Source organism: Trichomycterus rosablanca, chromosome 10, assembly GCF_030014385.1.
Source record: "Trichomycterus rosablanca isolate fTriRos1 chromosome 10, fTriRos1.hap1, whole genome shotgun sequence".
NCBI lineage: Eukaryota > Metazoa > Chordata > Actinopteri > Siluriformes > Trichomycteridae > Trichomycterus > Trichomycterus rosablanca.
The window spans coordinates 18,757,596-18,784,136 of NC_085997.1; the positions used below are offsets into that span (position 1 = coordinate 18,757,596).

At 40.2% G+C, this 26,541-nt stretch overlaps 1 protein-coding gene across 2 annotated transcripts in view; it reads right to left on the bottom strand.

Annotated features, from left to right (window-relative positions):
- The window catches only part of dock1 (dedicator of cytokinesis 1), a 469,250-nt gene extending 453,671 nt beyond the window's left edge, over positions 1 to 15,579 (bottom strand). For both annotated transcript variants that reach the window (XM_063002899.1, XM_063002901.1), the window contains exon 1: positions 15,415 to 15,579. In XM_063002899.1, coding sequence (XP_062858969.1) covers positions 15,415 to 15,457 — 43 coding nt within the window. In that variant the 5' untranslated portion in view covers positions 15,458 to 15,579. The remainder of the gene's footprint in view (positions 1 to 15,414) is intronic.
- Between the last annotated feature and the right edge of the window lie 10,962 nt (positions 15,580 to 26,541).

A 26,541-nucleotide genomic window follows, 5' to 3' on the forward strand; every position in this document is an offset into this window, starting at 1 on the left:
CTTAACCTTCAACTGCTCAGACTGTATACTGTCACAATACTGTAAGTCACTTTGGATAAAGGCATCTGCTAAATGCCAAAAATGTAAAGTGTGTAAAACATGACGTTCTTAATAAATAAATAATTGTTTCAGTCCAGAGTTGAATATATTTTTGGCTGAGATCTTGTACTGACAATAGGAGAGTCAGACGCTACATAAAGTGTTTTCCAGCACAACCCCAAGACTTTCAGTGATTAAGGCCTGGAACCTGTGGTGGTCAATTCATGTGTTAAAATGATTCCTTATGCTTTCTGAACAACTTGGACCAGATGAATCTTGGGTTTGTCCTTCTGGAGTCTGCCCATGCCATTCAGACAGTCAGCTGACTTTATTTCAGCCTCAACCTGACCAACTAAAGCAATTCATAACACTGCCTTCAGATGCTAGTACAGTGGGTACTCCTCATGATAAATGCATCTTACCCTTCCTATCCTGACACACCAACTGCTCTGGAACAGGTTAAACCACATGACCATAGGGCTGGACGATATGGCTAAAATTTATATCACGATATAACTCCTAATTTCGGTCCATACGATATAATTCCGATATCGATATGAATAATACAAATGTCAGAAAATCTGCCAGGAACACCAACATTGAAAGGCTGTACATGCGAACCTGAAATCTGAAATCTCACCCTTTACAACTACATAATATTTTAGAAATAATAATAATAATACAAATAAATTAGCTTTCACCTTTTACTTGTATTCAGCATTTGTATACAGACAAAAACACGACATCATTCTCAAATAAACATCAGCTTTGACAATATATAATATAATATATTAACATATGTCTTAACCAGAGGTGGAAAGAGTACTAAAATATTGTACTCAAGTAAAAGTACTATATTACTTTAATGAATTTTTACTTAAGTATGAGTAAAGTTACTAGTCTAAAAATCTACTCAAGTAAAAGGTAACTCATTTAAAATGTACTCAGAGTAAACGTTACTTAGTTACTTTATTAACAGCAAGGGGGGGGGGCTCTTCTGTGTAATGCAAACAGGACATGTGGATATAAATCTCACAATAGTTGTTTTTAATTCAAATATAATAGAAGAAACATGTTGATACAACATTTAAAACATTTAGGGGATTATTTGAATCTATTGAACGGCCCTTTAAACTGAAACAAAGGAATCGATTCGCGCTTTATGTATACATACGGCTCTTTAAAAGGAACCGAGACAAAAGATTCGACTCCCCGTCACAGAATTCACTGCAGCAGTTTCCCAGACGCGATTTCTTTAGCGTTTATTACTTATTTAAAATTTAGCGAATTACAATTCTTAATACAAAACATACTTAAGTAAAAGTAAAATTACAGGCTGTGAAATCTACTTTAAAAAGTATAAGTACACAAAAAACAAAAGAGTACACTCAATTACAGTAACGCGAGTAAATGTAATTCGTTACTTTCCACCTCTGGTCTTAACTAACTTTAATCCACAACATGGACTGATTATTAATTGTATGTAAACATTTTCAAACAAAAGTGCTCAACCAGGATAAAGAATATATAAAGTGCTTAAGAGTTGCTGCAGAATTTGCTGCAGCAGATGTTGTGCTTAAAGAATACAGAAAAAAAGAGTCTAGTATTTCATCTCTTATCAACTATTCTACTGCTTCTTTTTTAACTGTGGATGCTCGTTCACTCACAGCTGTTGAACTCATTTAGCCGCTAATATCCCCCGTGTTGTAGCGGAGTGTAATCAGAGCGGTAACGCTGAGCACCGGCTTCGTGCCTGTGCCGTACGTCATCACGCACTGACGTATGCATATCGATCGAATTTGTTTAAAAATCATATCACCGTTATTGAAAAATTTTCTATCGCGATATATATCGATATCGAATTATTGTCCAGCACTACATGACCACCATTGCTCCAGGGTCCAAACTCTATGTTCTCAAGCAAACTGAAGCCTTTTTTACCAAACAACCTTACCAACAACTGGGTTTCTTACAGCCAAACAGCTGTTTAGTCCCAATCTAACAAAACAATCTAACAGACAAGCAAGTTCTGCTGTTGATCACAATCATTCAAGTCCCAGTCACATGTCCACACAACACAAAAACATGGAGTCTGTTGAAATTGGTTATGTAAAATGTCAATAAAACAACAGACAAAAATAGGTTATGGCCCCAACTAAATCTTGGCCTTTGTGTTCAAACGTGTGCTTGATAGAAACAGCAACACGGCTTATTATTACATGGTACCTTGATCTAAAATTCAAACTTCATTTTTTTTCTGTAAGAAATTCCTGATGGGATTGCAGCCTATGCTACTCACACCTTTCTTAATGAGCACTGTCTGAAATACCTGAGCCCTGACTCACATGCCTGAACACGGCTAAAGTAAGAGTTTACGCTTCTTTTAGAGCTTTATTCATCCCAAACCAGTCCCAGTAGTAGTGGAGAACAGCTCTGAAGGAGCGCACTGCACTGTGAAGTGTTATGCTGTATCCACAGTCCTAATTTTAAAAACATTGCACACTACATTTTATTACACAGTTGCTGTGATAGTAGATGCACCTGATTTAACTAGTGGATCACCAGAGGGAAAACATGACCACCCTCTTCATATAAGTTAGCAGTTTACTGCTCATTACCTTTAGGAAGCTTTAACTAACTGTGTAAAATAAAGTCTATAAATAATACATCATAGTTTCATGTATTATAGTTTGTCCCAGAGGCACTGGGATAGCTTAAACATTTAAATGTGGAATTTTAACACTTAAAGGCTAAACGGATTTCTATTTTAGATAACATTCATTTAAGTCGTAGTTTTGGCAAAAACATACCACGTAAACAACAAATCAGTCAACCTGTCTTGTAGTTATAGCCCCAAGTTACATTTCTATATCAGAGAAAAAAGGCAACATAACACAAATCTACACAAAGCAAAATCTACATTAACTGCAGGACTTTTGCCCCAAGTAAGTGGGACCCTATAAAATCCACAATCCAGAGAAACTATACTAAAACATGCGTTACTAAACTACCCTGCCTTTCTATAAATCGTGTCACAACTATATCAGGTCTAAATATCCACACCCTTATTCATACTGCATAAATAATAGATGCTTCTAAAGGTGGAGACATCACACAACAGCACCAAAATTTTACGACAGCTATAAAATTATAACTAAACCAAGACCACAAAACCAAATGCTCAAAAACATGCTATTACATCTAGAACTGATCAGCCATGCACTTGCTCAGAACACTAATTATAATGGCAGAATCAACAACACTGTGAATTACATTATTTTAAAAGACAGTATTACAACATTGCAAGTTCAAATAGATACATAATCTTTCATTTCATATTTTAATTTATTGCTGATTTTTGATTTATTTAGTAATAAACTAATAAACCAGTACTGTATCAAAATACTGAAAAAACTAAACCAATTTCATAGGACCCTAACTTGGCCATTACCAATTTCCATCCACTCCCTATCAAATGTCAATCAAACCTAAAGGAAGAAGGCTAGACACTTGGAAAGCCAGTCATTACCTCTGTTTCTCATGTGTAATCACTGGATTTGTTAAGGAAAAAGATGAATGATGGAAGGGGGAGCTAGTGATCACTGTATGGGCAAAATTATGTGCACACCGCATTTAATTTATTATTAGTTGTGCTTTAGCCACACATCTCTACCAGGTGCATAAAATAAATTATATAAATAACACAGACTTCCAAATTTGTGACAGTTTGGGGCAGGGTATTTCCTGAATGAATGTGCAAAGCATGGTTGATATACGTGGTTTGACATGATTGGTGTGAAGAAACTACAGCGGCCTGCACAGAGCCTCTGTGACCTCAACCTCATTAAACAACTACAGAATGATTAGGAACATGGATTGCAGATCAGGCATTTTTGTCAAATGTCAGTGTCTACAAAATAATCTTTTATTTAAATGGCACAAGTGCAGAGGTACCTCAGCAGTTAAGTTATTAAGAGTGAGTGACATATAGTTACTGTTTTAAGCCCCATCACTGCCATGCAGTCACTGTTGGATATAAAAAGTGAAATTGAAGTTTCAGGACTTTGCTCAGGGGTCCATCACAACCGTAAGCTGCTTTGGATAAAGGTGTCAGCAAATGCCATAAACAGCAAATGCCACAGAAAAGAGTCACAAGACAGACAAGAGGAGATGGTATTTCCATATACACTGATCAGCCATAACATTAAAACCACCTCCTTGTTTCTACACTCACTGTCCATTTTATCAGCTCCACTTACCATACTTGAACCAATTTGTCTGGCCATTACGATCTGGAGCTCATCAGTCACTCAAGTCTTTATGCTACCTATATCTGTTGGTTCAACATACGTACTACAAGCAACTACTACTACCAGCCCAACATTCAAAATATCCCTGAACCTAAGATACACAACTGTTACTAAATAAGCATTGTGTTGGAAATAGGCATGTTTTGGATCTTCGGTGTATACGTTTTTCCTTAAGTCAAAAATATTGGTGTACTGTTTATATATACAGAATATGTTCCATAATGTTAATTATGTGCAAAAGTGCCGCTTCGGTGGCACAACGGCAAAAAGTACGCTAGCACACCAGAGTTGGGGTTTTGAATACATTGTATCGAATCTCAACTCTGCCCTCCGACTGGGCTGGGCGGCTGCATGAACAACGATTGGCTGTTGTTCATAGGGGTGAAAAGTCGGATCATAGGTCCTCATAACTGGTGCAACTGCGGCTCCTGCTGGCTGACTGATGGCGCCTGCACAGGGCTGAGGAATAATGCTGATGGGGGTGTGGGCCCTTGGTGTATGAACTCGACTCGAAAAATGCAGTCTGTACTGACTGTACGTGCCGGAGGGGGCGTATGTCAGTTGAGAGGCGTCCTCAGTCAGCGGCGAAGGGTCGAATCAGTATAGAGGACGCAATCAGGGTAACTGGACATGATTAGATTAGGGGAGAAAAAAGACAGAAAAATTCAAAGTTATGTGCAAAAGTGTAATAAAGAACCACGTCACACACACAGACTCACAGCTTGTGGTTAAAAGGTCTGTGTAACTTTCCTCCCCACTGCAATAATGCATCACACTTTTTTATTACACTTGACTTATCGTGTTGGCCACAACACTGTGATCAACCAGAGCCTTTCAAAGGTGTCAGTCTCACAATATGTAGGACAGGAGTATGCCACAATTTTATGATTTCCTGCTCAAAGCCACATGTGTGTTACAAGTCATTCCAGCTCAATACAACAAATACTCAGAAAGGTATAAAAAGTCCTAGCTGTACATGACATGTTTAATTTCAGGATTACAATGAGGTGCAAACTTCAGGAATTAATCTGTTAAATACACTGTGACTGTGATTTCAGTCCACCATGACTGTTCAGATGGTAATACTGGAGTGAATATCACAGATCATGCACAAGATGTTGTATTGTTTTAGGATGTTTGCGGAGTCAGATGTGTCTTAACAAGACAGACGCACTAGCTTATTGCTTAATACGTGTATGCATCCCAAACCCCATCCTGAAGTGGCAGCGTGTTTAAACATGAATAAAATGCAGCTTGCCTGTGCTTACACACGTCTTAAAGCTTTTACTTCATTTCTGATTCTCAAGATATATGAAATAAGCAAAGTAAACATCATCTTCAATTTAACTAACAACCAAGTTAATATATGTCCCTTTTTTTAAGAAAGAACATATACACTGATCAGCCATAACATTAAAACCACCTCTTTGTTTCTACACTCACTGTCTATTTTATCAGCTCCACTTACCATATAGGAGCACTTTGTAGTTCTACAATTACTCACTGTAGTTCATTTGTTTCTCTACATATCTTTTAAGCCTGCTTTCACCCTGTTCTTCAATGGTCAGAACCACGACAGAGCAGGTATTACTTAGGTGGTGGATGATTCTCAGCACTGCAGTGACAATGCCATGGTGGAGGTGTGTTAGTATGTGTCAAGCGTCAGCTGTTGGAAATCTTTGATTTTACTCTTTTCACATTTCCCCTTTTACTAGTTTACTAGTTGTGTCCAATTCCCTGATTGTAACTTCCTCCACCAGTGCGGACCCTCACCCTGATCGAGGAGGGCCACACTATCTAGCGTCCATGCCGATATTTGAGCAGTCGCCGACTGCTTCTTTTCACTTGCCAAAGACGAAGTTTAACAGCGAGCACTATCACTTGTTTGTTTATTAAGATTTTAACACCAAGTTGTACGCTTTGTTTACATTCATGACAGAAACGGTAGTTACTCGTTACACAAGATTCATAAGTTCACAAGTTTAATGTCAAACAGTCATGGACAATTTAGTATCTCGAGTTTACCTCACTTGCATGTCTTTGGACTGTGGGAGAAAACCGGAGACCCCGGAGGAAACCCAAGCAGACATGGGGAGAACAAGCAAACTCCACAAAGAAAGGACCCAAACCGCCCCAGCTGGGGATCGAACCCAGGACCTTCTTGCTGTGATGCAGCACTTTTACTTTAAAAGTCAATTCGCAACTACGTTTGTAATGAGGAACCCTATCAACTTCCCTCCCAGTAAACACGACCAACTGTGTCTTGTGTGGGCACCCATTTAGTCGATAGCAGAGCTCAAATCAAACTCTAGAGCTTAGGATCTCTGTGGTAGAAAGCTAGCACATTAGATTACTGCGCCAGCTTTTATAAATAATTAAATTGAGTTTTACATGGTTACACACCACACAAACATAAAACAGCTTTGATTTGTGGTCTCAATGTGTAATTGTTTCTTTGTTTAATCTTTTTTTAGATTTTACAAATGCATAAAAAGGTTTTAGTTTGGCTGTTTGGTAAATCATAAATGAACACTGCTCCATACCCCACTCTGTACTACTAAGAGATCTGTTGCTTTACTCTGCATTCAAATCAACCACCAGCTGTTGGGAATAAATTTAAAAGACATTTCTAACCAACATAGAAAATGATTTCTCTGTCAGTTATCAGTCAATCAGTTAAACATTAACATCGCTAAATGACACTCAAGCAGCAAATATGTCAGGTCTGTAATCTAGCTGAACTAGGATATGCTGCATGCTTACCTATGTCCCTTATCCCACAGTGCAAGATCTTTCTAAATATGCATGCTTGTTTTCCATTTTTAACTCTATTTCCAGCTTCTTGATTGGAGTCGCAATCCTGCATTGTACCCAGGCCCTTAATGTACCAAGCTGCCTCACAACCCCCTAAGTATGGGCATGCAGACCTCGGATGATTGCGCAACATCTGCCAGTAAACGACTGGGACCATTAACAAAATGCAGATATGAGCCTGACAACAAGGTTAGGACCCAATCCCCTGAATAAGCAGTATGGCATTTGCCAGGGGTGTAAAGCCCACATCCTGAAGGCAATGAAGTGAAGCAGCATTGTGTTTCCGATCTTCCACGACACAAAAATCAGCCTAGAAAAGTCTAGCTAATTAGTTAACAAGTAAAATTAATTAATGATTCATTTCAGTAGCCATTTGATCAGCTCCACTTACCATATACTGGTGCTGGTCATAAAATTAGAATATCATGAAAAAGTTGATTTATTTCAGTAATTCCATTCAAAAAGTGAAACTTGTATATTATATTCATTCATTACACACAGACTGATATATTTCAAATGTTTATTTCTTTGAATGTTGATGATTATAACTGACAACTTATAAAAAACCCAAATTCAGTATCTCAGAAAATTAGAATATTGTGACAAGGTACAATATTGAAGACACCTGGTGCCACACTCTAATCAGCTAATTAACTCAAAACACCTGCAAAGGCCTTTAAATGGTCTCTCAGTCTAGTTCTGTAGGCTACACAATCATGGGGACGACTGCTGACTTGACAGTTGTCCAAAAGACGACCATTGACACCTTGCACAAGGAGGGCAAGACACAAAAGGTCATTGCTAAAGAGGCTGGCTGTTCACAGAGCTCTGTGTCCAAGCACATTAATAGAGAGGCGAAGGGAAGGAAAAGATGTGGTAGAAAAAAAGTGTACAAGCAATAGGGATAACCGCACCCTGGAGAGGATTGTGAAACAAAACCCATTCAAAAATGTGGGGGAGATTCACAAAGAGTGGACTGCAGCTGGAGTCAGTGCTTCAAGAACCATCACGCACAGACGTATGCAAGACATGGGTTTCAGCTGTCGCATTCCTTGTGTCAAGCCACTCTTGAACAAGAGACAGCGTCAGAAGCGTCTCGCCTGGGCTAAAGACAAAAAGGACTGCTGAGTGGTCCAAAGGTATGTTCTTTGATGAAAGTAAATTTTGCATTACCTTTGGAAATCAAGGTCCCAGAGTCTGGAGGAAGAGAGGAGAGGCACAGAATCCATGTTGCTTGAGGTCCAGTGTAAAAATTCCACAGTCAGTGATGGTTTGGAGTGCCATGTCATCTGCTGGTGTTGGTCCACTGTGTTTTCTGAGGTCCAAGGTCAACGCAGCCGTCTACCAGGAAGTTTTAGAGCACTTCATGCTTCCTGCTGCTGACCAACGTTATGGAGATGCAGATTTCATTTTCCAACAGGACTTGGCACCTGCACACAGTGCCAAAGCTACCAGTACCTGGTTTAAGGACCATGGTATCCCTGTTCTTAATTGGCCAGCAAACTCGCCTGACCTTAACCCCATAGAAAGTCTATGGGGTATTGTGAAGAGGAAGATGAGATACGCCAGACCCAACAACTCAGAAGAGCTGAAGGCCACTATCAAAGCAAGCTGGGCTCTCATAACACCTGAGCAGTGCCACAGACTGATGGACTCCATGCCACGCCGCATTGCTGCAGTAATCCAGGCAAAAGGAACCCCAACTAAGTATTGAGTGCTGTACATGCTCATACTTTTCATCTTCATACTTTTCAGTTGGCCAACATTTCTAAAAATCCTTTTTTTGTATTGGTCTTAAGTAATATTCTAATTTTCTGAGATACTGAATTTGGGGTTTTCATTAGTTGTCAGTTATAATCATCAACATTAAAAGAAATAAACATTTGAAATATATCAGTCTGTGTGTAATGAATGAATATAATATACAAGTTTCACTTTTTGAATGGAATTACTGAAATAAATCAACTTTTTCATGATATTCTAATTTTATGACCAGCACCAGTAGAAGCACTTCGTCGTTCTACAATTACTGACTGTAGTCCATCTGTTTCTCTGCATGCTTTGTAAGCTCCTTTCATGCTGTTCTTCAATGGTCAGGACCACCACAGGACCACTACAGAGCAGGTATTATTTAGGTGGTGGATCATTCTCAGCACTGCAGTGACAATGACATGGTGGTGGTGTGTTAGTGTCTGTTGTGCTGGTATGAGTGGATAAGACACAGCAGCGCTGCTGAAGTGTCACTGCTATACTGAGAATAGTCCACAAATCAAAAATATATCCAGTCATCAGCACCCTGTGGGCAGCGTCCTGTGACCACTGATGAAGGTCTAGAAGATGACCAACTCAAACTGCAGCAATAGGTGAGCGATCGTCTCTGACTTTACATCTACAAGGTGGACCAACTAGGTAGGAGTGTCTAAAAGACGGGACAGAGTGGACACGATATTTAAAAACTCCAGCAGCGCTGCTGTGACTGATCCACTCATACCAGCACAACACACACTAACACACCACCACCATGTTAGTGTCACTGCAGTGCTGAGAATGATCCACCACCTAAATAATACCTGCTCTGTAGTGGTCCTGTGGGGGTCCTGACCATTGAAGAACAGGGTGATAGCAGGTTAAAAAAAATGTATGTAGAGAAACTGATGGACTACAGTCAGTAATTGTAGAACTACAAAGTATATGGTAAGTGGAGCTGATAAAATGGACAGTAAGTGTAGAAACAAGGAGGTGATTTTAATGTTATGGCTGATCGGTGTATAATACATCTCTGAGTTTCAAATCAACATCCTGTTCAGAAAAGGGATGTTGCCGGTGTCTTATAGCTCTTACAGAAAACATCAGCATAGTTATTTTAAGTTCTTCCTGTAATCTGGGGCATGATGCAAAAGATCATTACTGTTGTAAAAAATAATACAGATTCATATATGAAATCCTGTTTGGGATTTTGATGTGCAATAAATTTAAATAATACAAATGTATTAAAATGTTTTATTGTCTGCACATCTGTAAACAAAACTGAGGGTGCATACTAAGAGTGGGTAAAGGTGAGTCAGAACTCAGCACCCTGTACAGTGTGTGTGTGAGAGAGAAAAACTGTAGCTTCACTCTCAATTCCAATCAGCATACGATTTGGAAAATTAATTATGACATTTTAACCAACAGCATTGCTGGAACAATGGACTTCTTTTTTTAGTTATCGATTGATAATAGGGATGTCCCGATCCCGTTTTTTTGTTCCCGTTACCGATCCCGATCATTAATTTTGATCCCAATCCGATACCAAGTCTTAAACCGATACTTGTATTTTCTAGATATTGTCTAGATAAGAACTAGATAATACTGTTCACACAGTGCACACTTTATTACAGTGTAGTGCATTACAGTTATTCAAATTAATCCAATGTATATGTTTAACAACTAACTAGCTCTGCAGTGCTGTAGGAAAAAAAACTGCCTGCACCCAAGCTATTGCTTAATGTTCTTTTATTTTTACAAAATAAAAGTAAACAAACTTAGTGCAGAATTGTAGTAGTAAAACTGGAACACTCAAAATAAAGTGAAGGTTCTTTTTGAGGAAAATCAGCATCTCTGCCGTGTTAGCGGACAGCCGGTTCCTCTTTTCATCATATAATAATAAACTCGCTGTATTCGACTGACTGACTATTTTTTAGGTGCCGTATCAAATTGGTAGTAATTGTAGATCGTTTGGTTAAATGATATCTGGTTTGAGCCACCGTACTTGTATGCGTGTTGTAACTGTAACAAATTTTTCTGTGGTTGTATTGTGACAATGGTTTGATGGACGTTTCTACGCGAAGTGAGTGTGTTTTGACCCTTTGGGGCTTCCATAGTGCATGGAATAGCGTGCTTGGCTAACGCGATGACTAGCTGTCTGCTATTCGGTACCGTAACAGAAGAAGTTAATAAAGTGTTCTGCTCCCGACAATTGAATATACCGTATATTTATTTCTTTATTAAGCGAGTGCATCACTACGATGCTCGGTTACATAACTAAGCCAATCAGAGTGCTTGATACTGAGATGTCGTTCAGTCTTGTAACACGTAAACTCGTAAAAGCTGTATGTTATGGTCCTGAAGTTTTCATACTCATACTACAGTAATGAACGCAGCTCTGCTACTACCGCCTCGTGAAACGCTCGCATTGCAGACATTACACTTCACTGTTGGACTTGTTTCACTTTCCAATTTAAAGTATTTCCACACAGCGAACATGCTGACGTAAAACAAAGGATCGGGCTTAGGATCGGCCTTAGTAAAGCCGATACCGATCAGTTAAAAAATGCCTTGATCGGATCGGGACATCCCTATTAATGAACATCCCTAATACATACCTAATGAACGTTCTACCTAGCAGGACTTATGAGAATGACCGGCTCATCCACACATTCTCAACACTTTCCACTTTAACAACAGTTTCTTTGAGTGAACAGCGACCTGACAATGTGGAAAATGTGTTTGTAATATGCGCCCGTCACCGCAACATTCAGACTGCAATTAGTTCCCGCTCTGCATTATGAAATGCAATCAACAGATTTTGAAATGGGTGAAGATGATCTTGCATAACAAAGTCTTTGCATTCACATGAAGTATGATCCCATCATTAGAATATATACAGTATATATATACAGCATTATGGTCTGTTTGCCAAAAGTACGTAATATATTAATATGGGTTATGTACTTAGTAAGCTGTGAATCTAAAATAAAGTAGCTTTACATTAGTTTGTTTTAACCCTTTTGTTACACAGATTATCGTCGCTATGCGATGAAAAACACGTATCTCCACTTTTAGCGGTTTTCACGTTTTTACAGGTGTTGATTGTGGGTATAAATCTGTCTGTCCATAGCAGCTAATATCAAAATGATCAATGAAAAGATGGAAAAATCATGCAATCTGTTTAACGAGTATCTCCATTAGCTGCTAAATTAAATGTGCTGATTGTGACCAGGTATAGTCTAGTATAGTAATATTAGACTCTGCTCATGGTAAAACATGCATTTATACCAGCAATATTCAAAAGAACACACAACAGGCTGTGCAGGAAGTTGGACGTTCTCTTTAGAATTCATCAAAAGAAATCCACGTATGTCCCTGTTTGCTGTCTACAACACACACAAGTCCATTTTACACATGAAACCGACTGACTGACGACCTGATAAAGATATATTTTTATTTCTGTGCTGAACTGTGCCATCTGTGGTTTGTCTGCACCGTCAGTTGGGTTTTTGGAGATACGTGTTTTTCATCGGGCAGCGACGTTATGTTCATGGCAGGATGTGTTATTCGTTTGGGTCTAATATATTTGCTTTTTGGAGCTGTCCCTAACTTTAAGATTTTAGATGTGTGGTTTCAATCCTGTGTTTGTAAGAAACCTAAATATTCTTGGTTATAAGTTTCTTTTAAGGATTTCAGTATTTGAAGTATTAGTCTGGTGTGTTTGTATCTGGGGTATTCATTTAAAAGATGGTTGATGGACAAGGGTCTTGTGTGGCCGATGTAGCATCTGGAAAGAACTACTTGGTCTACTTACTTTTTTTTGGTTGTGTATGGTGGGGCATATTTCATGTAGTTTGTTTCTGGTCTTGTTATACCATTCTATTTGCCATAGGTTCATTATGTAGGCGGTGGTCAGGGGTTTTGCGACCATTGGAAAGAGTTTATGGTCCATTAACCCTTTAATGATCTAACCAAGAAAATAATCTTAGTTTATTGGGACTTCTTACTAGTGCACACAGTATTTTTAATGAGCCTCTACCAAACAGTTGAGATGATCACAAAAACGATGCAACTTTCATGGATGATTTTTCAGCTTCTAACTTCAAGTTGACATATAGATTAGAAAGGCTGTTTTCTTAAAACCATCTACCAGTTTTGAGTTTAACACAGGTCAGCCAAAGAGTAGATATGGCCCAAACAAGATCATTTAAATACAGCTTATTTTTACCCCAGTATTTAGACTCAAAGTAAGCTCAATCAAATGGTTAAGCAGACCATTAAAGGGTTAATTGTGTGTTTAAGGCTTCTGTGCCAGTTTATCTGCACTCTCATTTAGCAGCTTTATGTAAAACAAATAAATACATACATCTACCTAAAAGTAAACACCTTCCCCACAGGTTGAAAAATCGTCCATGTAAAGTTCTTAATATGTTCTCAATAATAAAGTAAATAAATCATATACTAAAAATGCATAGGAGTAGAGTTATGGCTCCAGTGGTTTGATTTCCCTTAAAAATGCAACTATAGTAGAGTGGCATGCAGCAGTTTGGCAGGGAAGTCCACCATGCTTTCATTTGTAAAAGTTCTGCATGCCTAAACTATGTTCAGACCTCAGATTCTGTTTTGTGATACATTCACAGTGGTAACTCAGTGTTTAAGATGCTGGGCTAGTAATCATAAGGTTGCCGGTTCAAGCCTCGCCACCACCGCTGTTGGGCCCCTGAGCAAGGTGCTTAACCCTCAATTGCTCATTGTGCTCTGTGACGCATCACTTCTGTTTGTCAAAGTAGAACAATTCAATAGTGACAAGCACACATTCAAATAACAAGGCTGATTAATAGGAAGATTAGCAATCAAGACCCATCACTGCCAGGTTGCTGCTGTTGGACCCTTGAGCAAGGCCCTCATCCCTCAGTTGCTCAGAATGTGTACTGTCACAGTACTGTAAATCACTTTGGTAAAAATGCAAATATGCTCTGTACACTCTGATGTATTGCACACCCCATCCCCAAAACTATGCAGTTTAAGGAGGCCTTTATAAAAGATAGATAGTTTGATCACTGAATAATATTATTATACACCGATCAGCCATAACATTAAAACCTGGTTTCCTGGTTTCTACACTCACTGTCCATTTTAGTTCTACAAAAACTTACTGTAGTCCATCTGTTTCTCTGCATGCTTTGTTAGCCCTCTTTCATGCTGTTCTTCAATGGTCAGGATTCTCCCAGTAGGTATTATTTGGGTGGTGGATCATTCTCAGCACTGCAGTGACACTGACATGGTGGTGGTGTGTTAGTGTGTGTTGTGCTGGTATGAGTGGATCAGACACAGAAATGCTGATGGAGTCACTGCTGGACTGAGAATAGTCCACCAACCAAAAATATCCATCCAACAGCACCCCATAGGCAGCGTCCTGTGACCACTGATGAAGGTCTAGAAGATGACCAACTCAAACAGCAGCAATAGATGAGCGATCGTGTCTGACTTTACATCTACAAGGTGGACCAACTAGGTAGGAGTGTCTAATAGAGTGGACAGTGAGTGGACACGGTATTTAAAAACTCCAGCAGCGCTGCTGTGTCTGAGTCACTCATAACAGCACAACACTGTTGTGGTCCTGTGGGGGTCCTGACCATTGAAGAACAGGGTGAAGGCAGGCTAACACGGTATGAAGTATGTAGGGTTAATCAGGCTGATCGGTGTAGATGATTTATTTATTTATGTATATTAGTGTATATATGGATGGTTTGATTATGATGAGCCTATAATAAAGAGTGGCTATAAGCTGAGCTCTGAATTCCCGGATGTTTAGAGGAAAAAAAAAAAGTTGCAATAACCGAACAGCACCCGAGCTGAGCCGAGCCGAGCCGAGCCGAGCCGAACATTCTCTTCCATTCTCTTAGCCTGCACGAACATGTAGAACCATGAACGCGTTTATTATAACCAAAAGAGCAAACTTTTCAAATATGTACACTAGGACTGTTTAAAAACATTCTAATATAATAAAAACACACGCACAAAACACGAGGCGTCAGCACATGCGCAGTGTTGTGAGTGAGTAACTTTGTTACTTTTTAAGCTACAGACACAAATAAGCGCAGAACAATGCAAAAGTTTACAAAACAAAGCGCAAAAAACACACAACACACGCAACTATTATTACAAAATAAATGCGCAAATATAGCCGAAATATAAACAAACATAACGCGCTGTAATCAGTGCTCCATCATTCCCGTTCAGGCCCAGGACACAGGAAACCGTAGGAACTAGGTGCGTCTGTGTCAATTCCCTGCTGAATAAACTCCTCCAATCTGAGTTTGCATTTATTCAAATACGCATTCAGAACTTCCCAAACTGTTCCCAGTTACCCGAACTAACTTCCCCGAGATATAAACCAGTACAGAAGCAGATAACCGAGCTGGAAAAGTAACACCAGGGTGTGTGTGTTAGGAAAAACGCACATCAAACCACTCATTCCTGTAAAACTTCAGCTACTCACCAACACCGTACTTTTCCTTCTTGGTGGGCACCCAGCGCGACATTCTGACTCGAATTCTCAACCAAACAGCTCGGAATTAAGTCCACGGATCCAGCAATGCGTCCACAGGTTTACTCCCGGACTTTTTATCAGTCGTCGCGTTCACTCTTGGTGTGTTGGTGGACAGCATCTAGGCGCCATTTTCCAGAAAAAAACTGCGTCTGATCCGCAAGAGGGTGCACAGCGCGCCAGAGCAAACTTTTAATCACGTGGGTCCAACTGACCATTAAACTGCACAATAAATAAATGTATACACCGATATAATGCACTCATATTACCATTAAGTCATGGAAAGCAAAGTGTTTAATAAAGAAAAGTGTTTGACCAATTTGTTATGTGTTCTGTAGTAAGGTATGTATTTTAAATTCTCTGGTGAATCGATTCGTCTCAATGAACGTATTTGTGAGTCGACTCTGAATCGAATGAGCAGAACTTTCCTCAAAGTTACTCACTCACTCACTTTCTTAACCGCTTATCCAATTAGGGTCGCGGGGTGCGGGGGAGTTGGGGGTGCTAGTGCCTATCCCAGCTTTTCAGTGGGTGCAAGGCCAGTGGCGTAATTAGGAGCTCATGGGCCCCAGTGCAAAAAAAAATTTGGGGCCCCCATATATATATATACGTTTTATTCCATATATATATATATACAGGGGTTGGACAAAATAACTGAAACACCTGGTTTTAGACCACAATAATTTATTAGTATGGTGTAGGGCCTCCTTTTGCGGCCAATACAGCGCCAATTCGTCTTGGAAATGACATATACAAGTCCTGCACAGTGGTCAGAGGGATTTTAAGCCATTCTTCTTGCAGGATAGTGGCCAGGTCACTACGTGATGCTGGTGGAGGAAAACGTTTCCTGACTCGCTTCTCCAAAACACCCCAAAGTGGCTCAATAATATTTAGATCTGGTGACTGTGCAGGCCATGGGAGATGTTCAACTTCACTTTCATGTTCATCAAACCAATCTTTCACCAGTCTTGCTGTCTGTATTGGTGCATTGTCATCCTGATACACGGCACCGCCATTGGATGCATATGGTCCTCCAGAATGGTTCGGTAGTCCTTGGCAGTGACGCGCCCATCTAGCACAAGTATTGGGCCAAGGGAATGCCATGATATGGCAGCCCAAACCATCACTGATCCCCCCCCATGCTTCACTCTGGGCATGCAACAGTCTGGGTGGTACGCTTCTTTGGGGCTTCTCCACACCGTAACTCTCCTGGATGTGGGGAAAACAGTAAAGGTGGACTCACCAGAGAACAATACATGTTTCACATTGTCCACAGCCCAAGATTTGCGCTCCTTGCACCATTGAAACCGACGTTTGGCATTGGCACGAGTGACCAAAGGTTTGGCTATAGCAGCCCGGCCGTGTATATTGACCCTGTGGAGCTCCCGACGGACAGTTCTGGTGGAAACAGGAGAGTTGAGGTGCACATTTAATTCTGCCGTGATTTGGGCAGCCGTGGTTTTATGTTTTTTGGATACAATCCGGGTTAGCACACGAACATCCCTTTCAGACAGCTTCCTCTTGCGTCCACAGTTAATCCTGTTGGATGTGGTTTGTCCTTCTTGGTGGTATGCTGACATTACCCTGGATACCGTGGCTCTTGATACATCACAAAGACTTGCTGTCTTGGTCACAGATGCGCCAGCAAGACGTGCACCAACAATTTGTCCTCTTTTGAACTCTGGTATGTCACTTATAATGTTGTGTGCATTGCAATATTTTGAGCAAAACTGTGCTCTTACCCTGCTAATTGAACCTTCACACTCTGCTCTTACTGGTGCAATGTGCAATTAATGAAGATTGGCCACCAGACTGGTCCAATTTAGCCATGAAACCTCCCACACTAAAATGGCAGGTGTTTCAGTTATTTTGTCCAACCCCTGTATATATATATATATATATATATATATATATATATATATATATATATATATATATATACAGTACAGGCCAAAAGTTTGGACACACCAGCCAAAAGTTTGGACACACCTTCTCTTCAATGTTTTTTCTTGATTATTTTTATTTTCTACATTGTAGATTAATACTGAAGACATCCAAACTATGAAGAATTATGTAGTGAACCAAAAAGTGTTAAACAAACCAGAATATGTTTTATATTTTACCAACTCTACCTCTGCACAACCCAACTGATGGTCTCAAACACATTAAAAAAGCAACAAATTCCAAAAATTCACTCTAGACAAGGCACAAACATTCATTGAAAACCATTCCAGGTGGAAACCTAATAAAGCTGGTTGAGAACATTTCAAAGAGTGTGCAAATCTGTCATTAAAGCAAAAGATGGCTACTTTGAAGAATCTAAAATATAAAACATATTCTGGTTTGTTTAACACTTTTTTGTTTACTACATAATTCCATATGTGTTCCTTCATAGTTTGGACGTCTTTAGTATTAATCTACAATGTAGAAAATTTAAAAAAAATTAAGAAAAACCACAGGAATGAGAAGGTGTGTCCAAACTTTTGGCCTGTACTGTATATATATATATATATATATATATATATATATATATATATATCAGTGTTTGCTATATATTTCCTGTTTGGCTTGCCATAGTGGGTGTGAGGAGTTGTCCAATGTAGAAATGAGTTTGATAAGGGACCTCTGTTCAACCACCAACTGCCAGCCTTCTTGATCAGTTTGTTGATTTTCCTTGCATCTCAATAAGCTTAGTTTAGAAGTGTCTTCAGTTTCAGAGAGGGACTGTTGTCAACAGCTGGAAACCAGTGTTGATATATTATTGAGTTGAGTGTGTCTTGCTTTGCCAGTTGGTGGACTTTGTGTCCTTGTTTAGGTTAGCAAGGACCAAAGACAGCAACTGAGATGATGTGTTTGTGGTGAAAGTCAGTTCTGAGTATTTGGAAGTCTGATTAATGAAGTAAGATTATGGTTTAGGCTGATGGCAGCAGTTCAGTGGCGATTTCTCTAAGACTGCAAGGGAAGCTCAGCTTCCCCTAAAATGTCAAAAATTAAATGGTCAAATATGTACAGTTGTGTTAACATTTCATCGACTACAAATGCGTTAGAACACGTTCATCTCGAAGACGAGTTCGTTCAGAATCAGCTACTTATCACACATTCCCTTAGCGTCAATGCATTTGCCCGCAGAAGCTGAGCGTCTCTTCACTTCTGTGGGGCTGCATGGGTTGTTTTTTTCATTGCTTTGAAACTCGTCGGTCATTGGATAAATGCCGTGATTTTGTCCCGCCCCCGGACGCTGAGCGTCTCTGGGGGTGAATGGAGCTGTGGGCGGGTCTGGACGCTGAGCTTCTGCAAGATGATTGGAGGATCAGTCGAAAGGCTGGATCCCGTTTTGATTGACAGCTATCACTTAAAGCTTCAGTCCCATCGCGGATTTTGCGAGTGAAGTCGAAAGACAAACTGCAACCCATTTCAGGACATTTTCTTGAAAAGGAACGGAGGGCAGAATTTATGTATAAATAAATTGACAAATTTTATAATGTAAGCCGACAATGAGCTTCCCTCTTTGAAAGACCAGCAGCCGCCACTGCAGCAGTTAGAAAGAAGTATCCAGAATAAATTGATGTTTTTTGCAGATTAATAGCAAGGAGGATGAGTGAGTAACATGGCTGGAAAACTGAACAGACAAGCTTGCTAGAGGCAAAGGTGTTGGAATGCATTTGCATAGGTAAAATGCTTTTGAAAAAGATGTTGGATTGATGGGAAACGTTCCATGTGACGAGTAATGGAAGTGCTGCCGTCTGATCTAAATGTGGAAAGAGAGTGCTACAAGAATATGTTTTATGTTTGAATTAAAAAAATAATAATGAAATCTGTGGGGGTGGATTTTATTATGTTGCTATGCACTGTTTTTCATACAATAGTTTTTTTTTTTTTTACCAACGTTTTGGTGGGGTACAGGCAGGAGAATAGGTGAACTCTATGAATAAATACACTGATCAGCCATAACATTAAAACCACCTCTTTGTTTTTACACTCACTGTCCATTTTATCAGCTCCACTTACCATATAGAAGCACTTTGTATTTTCTATTTCTCTAGATACTTGTTTAGCCTGCTTTCACACTGTTCTTCAATAGTCAGGACCCCTACAGGACCACCACAGAGCAGGTATTATTTAGGTGGTGGATCATTCTCAGCACTGTAGTGACACTGACATGGTGGTGGTGTGTTAGTGTGTGTTGTGCTGGTATGAGTGGATCAGACACAGCAGCGCTGCTGGAGTTTTTAAATACCATGTCCACTCACTGTCCACTTTATTAGACACTCCTACCTAGTTGGTCCACCTTGTAGATGTAAAGTCAGAGACGATCACTCATCTATTGCTGCTGTTTGAGTTGGTCATCTTCTAGACCTTCATCAGTGGTCACAGGATGCTGCCCACGGGGCGCTGTTGGCTGGATATATTTTTGGTTGGTGGACTATTCTCAGTCCAGCAGTGATGGTGAAGTGTTTAAAAACTCCATCAGCATTGCTGTGTCTCATCCACTCATACCAGCACAACACACACTAACACACCACCACCATGTCAGTGTCACTGCAGTGCTGAGAATGATCCTCCACCCAAATAATACCTGCTCTGTAGTGGTCCTGTGGGGTATGTAGAGAAATAGATGGACTACAGTCAGTAATTGTAGAACTATAAAGTGCTTCTATATGGTAAGTGGAGCTGATAAAATGGACAGTGAGTGTAGAAACAAGGAGGTGGTTTTAATGTTATGTCTGATCAGTGTACTGTATATATATCTAACTATATAGATATACTGTAGATAGATAGATAGATAGATAGATAGATAGATAGATAGATAGATAGATAGATAGATAGATAGAGATACTATGTATACCATGGGTTGTGACTTAAATCAAACCTCACACAGTTTTAACTCAAACAGGAAGTTCACATAATCGTAACAGCAGCGTGAGTTATAACGTAAACATATCTTATCATGCTCAGGAGGAACTTGGGTGTGACCTGAGCCTAGTTAGTTCTTGCCCTAAAGAACATGTTACAGTAGCTTTAAATCCATTTAAATTAAACAGATGAGAAAGCTATTTTATATTAGATACTGTCAAATCTAATGAAGCATGGTAAAATAATATATGAGTTACCAGACACTGTAGTGTATTCTTTTTTCTCTCTCATTAACATGCCCTATTTGAGATAAGGTTTTCACAACATATTAAATGGAACTGGCTATATAACCATTCGTCACTGTCTGAGCTGTAGTATTTCTGTTTACTCTTCATATTAAACTGCATGACAAGGGAGCTCGAGCCTGACAGCTCTCTTCCTCCTGTACTGTGTTATCCAAGCTGCCTGGGGGGGATCGTGCCAAACAATTAGTAACAATTACAAAATGACATATTAAAACACACACGCACACACACACACACAGACACACAGACACACAGACACAGACACACACACACACACACAGAAACCCCAAAGATTCCCAATGTTTTACTTACCAACATAACTGCACTGTGTAAATATTAAAAATAATTAGAATGTCATGTCTGCAACACATTATGTTAAGTCTGAACAGAGGCACTGTATCAATTCAGCTCTCCTATTAATTGAAAATGTTAATATTTTAAGAAACTGAGGATACTGTTGCAGTTTTGCAAGTGGATTTTTTATTAAAGACTTAAGCTGCTAACAGCCTGCAGTCGCCACTGTCTGATTCTCCTCTACATCTACATTGCATTTACATTTTCGGCATTTAGCAGACACTCTGGGGCGGCACGGTGGTTTAGTGGGGAGCACTGTCGCCTCACAGCAAGAAGATCCTGGGTTCGATCCCCAGGTGGGGCAGTCTGGGTCCTTTCTGTACGGAGTTTGCATGTTCTCCCCGTGTCCTCGTGGGTTTCCTCTGGGTGCTCCGGTTTCCTCCCACAGTCCAAAAACATGCCACCAGGCTAACTGGAAACACTGAATTGTCCTATAGATAGATGCACAAACCAGTGCATTGTAGTGCCGGTCCCAAGCCCGGATAAAATAGGGAGGGTTGTGTCAGGAAGGGCATCCGGCGTAAAAAAATTGTGCCAAATCAATGCGGATCATGATCTGCCGAGAGCCGACCCCGTAACCGAATGAGAAAAAGGCAGAGGAAGAAAAAGAAGAAGATTTAGCAGACACTCTTATCCAGAGCGACTTACAGAAATGCTTCCATAGTAAACATTACCTTACTCTAGTTTAAGTAGACAACAGTTCAAGAACACAAATCTGCTAAAACCTGTTAGAACCAAAGTTAGTTGTTGTTGTTTTTTTTTTGCAAGAAATGAATAAGAGCGTTAGTAAGTAAGTAAGTACAAATCAGCTTAAGTGCTTAGTAAAGAGGAGGGTTTTAATCGTTTTTAAAGACAGCGAGTGACTCAGAAGTATGGACAAGGGAAGTTCGTTCCACCACTTGGGTGCAAGTACAGAGAAGAGCTTTGATGCTTGTCTTCCTTGAGTCCTGGGTGGAGGATCAAGTCGAGCGAGACTAGTGGCTCGGGGGTTGCGTGGTACAGAGCGGGGTTTGATTAGACCTCGAAGGTAGCTTGGGGCTGGTCCATTTTTGGCTTTGTAGGCGAGCATCAGTGTTTTAAACTGAATGCGTGCAGCTATAGGAAGCCAGTGAAGAAAATGCAGCAGTGGGGTGATGTGGCAGTGTTTAGGTTGGTTAAAAACCAGACGGGCAGCTGCATTTTTAATGAGCTGCAAGAGTTTAATAGTGGACAGAGGAGCACCTGCCAGGAGGGATTGCAGTAGTCCAGCTGTGAGATTACAAGTGACTGCACAATGATCTGAGTGGCTTCAATGGAGAGAAATGGCCGAATCTTCCTGATGTTGTAGAGGAGGAACCGGCACGATCTTGTCATGTTACATGATGAGCCATACATTTTCAATAAGAGATGGATCTGGACAGCTGTCAGAGCTGTCAAGCACATGCACTCATTGTTTAAGAATTCACACATGTAGTGCGTACTAAATAAGGCCTAGCATTGCCTCGCTGGAAAAACCATAGACATCCATTTTTGTCTTTGACACAGAGAAATTCCTTCTTCATCATTTTTTTTTTCAAAACAAAGCTGAAATGTGGTCTTATCTGACCATAGCACACTTTTCCATTGTCTTTTGGTCCATCTGAGATTAAACTGAGCCCAGAGAACTAGAGATTTTGAATAGAATTGGCATATGGAAGTGCCCAGGTGTTGCAGCTGGATATTCTGCTAGCACACCAGCGCCGAGATTCTGAACTCCTCGGTTCGAAACTCGGTGTTGCCACTGGTCGGCTGGGCGCCATATAGCGGGCATGATTGGCAGTGCCTGCAGCAGACACGGTTCTGCTAGGGCGGGATGACTGGACTATGTGGGTGAGGGCTTTAAACGCTGTGTAAGGACCCTGATTGGCAGATAGAAAGGCTCCTGTGCAGAGTGCATAGGGGTCAGAAGGGCTGCACACGGGTCAGAAGAGGCGTGAGCAGCAATATACCCACCTCGACTGCAATCAGGGATCCCCCAGCAGCGGAAGACAAATTGACTACGTTAAATTGGGAGAACTATTATAGAAATAAAATAGAAAAAAAACAATTGACGTACGGCTTTCTCTATGCTTAATCAGGTTTTAGGTTACACTTCTTGATACAACGGCGGACTGTTTTAGAGATAACTGTTTTGCAAAGTACTCCCGAGCCTATGTATTTATATTTATCACAGTAGCATACAGTGCCATGTGAGGACTCAAAGATAATGAACATTTAACATTAGTTTCCAGCCTTGCCCTAAATAGACTGAAATTCCCCAGATTCCTGGAATCTTTTTATACTATTATGCATGGAAGATGGTGAAAGACTAAATGATTTACAATCTTATGTTGAGAAATTTGTTTTTTGAACTGAATGACAATTCTTTTACAAAGTTTGGCACAAAGTGGTGTGCCACAACAGATCCTTGCTTGCAAAGACTGAGTCCTAAGAGAAACCTCCTTTTATAATGAATAATCATACCCTCACTTGTTACCATTTCACTTAATTAGTGTTTATTAATTAGGATTTTAAGATCATGTTTTACACCCTTTGGTTACATTCATGACAGAAACAGTAGTTACTCATTACACAAGATTCATCAGTTCAAAAGTTTAATGTCAAACACAGTCATGGACAATTTTGTATCTCCAATTCACCTCACTTGCATGTCTTTGGACTGTGGGAGGAAACCGGAGCTCCTGAAGGAAACCCACACAGACACGGGGAGAATATGCAAACTCCAACTGGAAATCCAACACAGGACCTTCTTGCTGTGAGGCGACAGAGCTACCTACTGAGCCACCACTTAGTGTAGAATGTTTCAAAATAGTGTAAGTTAAATACTAAATAAACTTTTCGCTCTTGTTTGTCTTATTTTGGAGTGTGATGCAAGAATTTAATTTAAAATTTTAAGAACTTTTTTGTACTTTTGTCAGTTAAAGGTTAAAGAAAATGAACAAATTACAGATTTTTGTTTTATTGCATTTTTTTTTAAACATAAATGGGGTTTGTACAAACACACACACATTCACACATGCACACACTTACAAATACTCACACACAGACCCATAAAACATTAACTAGGCTTCTCTACTGAGAACATACCCTGAAAAGAACTGCTGGCTCCCTGCAGTGAGACACTAACACGTTGTCTGAATTGGGGAAACACTAATAAGAGTCTTTGTATTCATGTGTAATTTGCATCTCCACCATCTTTGTCCTAAAGAGAAAAAGTAATTGCAACCTCTCTGTTGGCCTCTCTGTTATTACATGAATGTCACACTAAATTACTTTGGATCACCGGTTGGCTGGGCGCCATCTAGCAGGCATAATTGGCAGTGCCTACAGCAGACACGTTTCTGCTAGGGCGGGATGACCGGACTATGTGGGTAGAGGTCTTCAAACGCTGTGTAAGGACCCTGAATAGCAGATAGAGAGGTGCCTGTGCAGAGTGCATAGGTGAAAAGGGGTTCCGCTAAGGACTGCACGCGGGTTGGAGGAGGCGTGAGCAGCAAAATACCCACCTCGACTGCAATCAGGGATCCCCCCCAGCGGAAGACAATTTGACTATGCTAAATTGGGAAAAAAATGGGAGAAAATGCATAAATAAAATAGAAAAAGTAACTTTGTCTCAGTAAACAAAACAGTATTAAACAAAGGAAACTTAAGTACAAATACATTTTGTAAAACATGTGAAAACATTATTTCAGTTATTTATTATTCAAGGACAAAGTTATCTGACACTAATATTAACGTTAAAATCTGAACTGAACTTGTTTTTGCTTTTTCTTATTTATACAGACGCACTGCTAGATTTGTTTCACATGAACTGCTGATTTCACTTCTCACCACAGCATCCGTATTAGGTTCAGGCAGTGGCGGCTCCTGCCAAATCTCTCAGGGGGGGCAATTGTTGCGATGATGGCCAAGGTGACCCGTTCAATGGGTAAATTAAAGCTTAAATAATTAACATCTTAAGTCATGTGTCAGTTTGCCCTCACAAATAACTTTGAACATGGAGAGAGACCAGCTTTACCATTAATCATAAAATTAAGTAAAACCTTCACACTAACAATTAAATTCAGTCTTCATCAGATAGCATTTTATTTTAGGTGCAGCAGATCCAGAATAAAGATTGGCATCGGGGCTGATGTGCAATGAATAAAAAAGTACAATTAAACAATTGGGGAGATACAATAAGTGCAATCACAATTCACAATTTAAAAATGACATTACTTACTTGTAATTTACGTGTAGCTTATATGATTTTCCCCTCTTTGCTTGCTTGATGTTTAAATTTGGTCTGGGTGGCCCTAATTCTTAAGTTGCTAATTTATCCTGATTACTACTACGACTGAATGGCATTTCCCTTAATGACATGATGGAGTTGCTCCGAACTGAGGTAATGGTAGTCATGTTGACGAGATCGCGACGCCAGGTTACGTGTGACGCAAACAAGCAAGTGCGAGCCCTCCCGGAACTCATTCAGAATGTATTGCAGCGCCTGCAGTTCGAAAAAAAGAGCCTTAACATGAGAGGCTATGAGAGCAATCACCCCAAAAGGGGCGGTACTGTACGGAACACAACACAACTCAACGCTGATTGGACTACGATATTCGGAGGCAAGACAGACTGTCCAGAACGTGACTGTTCTGGACAGTCTGTCTTGCCTCCGAATAGAAAAATTTCTTCCCTTTCACCCTTTGGTGGTGCATCGCCCGATCACCCTAAGGAACTGGGTTCAGGTCAATTTTAACTCGGCCTCTCCCAACTTAAATTCTGTTTGTTTTTAATATTTTATTTTGGAACATAGCCTTACTGTATAATCAAATTGTATCTCAGCTTCAGTTATGGACAGATGACCCTAAATCTTTGTAAAGAATTCTCAGATTCAAAGTAAAGCTTATTCATTCTTTATGCATTTTCTCCCCTTTTTCTCCCTTTTTAGCGCGTCCAGTTGCCCCATTGCATCATGCTTCCTCTCCACCAATGCCGATCTCTGCTCTGACTGAGGAGAATGAAGCTAACCCACACCCCTTCCGACACGTGGGCAGCATGCCGTATGCATCTTATCACCTACACTCTGACGAGTACAGTGCAGCCTAGCTGCGTGTACGGAGGGACACACCCTAAGAGCACTCTTTTCTCATCTCTGTGCAGGCGCCATTAATCAGCCAGCAGAGGTCATAATTGCACCAGTCATGAGAGAGAGACCCTATCCGGCTTAGTCCCGCCCATATGAACAACAGGCCAATCGTTGTTCATGTGGCCGCTCAGCCTCAACCGGCAAGGCAGAGCTGGGATTTGATACGATGTATTCGAGATCCCAGCTCTGGTTCCAGCGTGAGTTTTTACCGCTGCGCCACCTGAGCGGCCAACTGCTCACTTTTAATATTAATATATTAATATCTCTCTGAGGGTGTAGAGGGCATTGACGGTTTCCCTCTTATATAAACACATATACAGTGTTTATAAAACTCAGCGTCAATTGGTTCTGGGAGTGGCATTGAGTTTAAAAGGTGTTGAGTTTCTAGGTATTTTATTTCCCATAAGGATGTATGGAAAA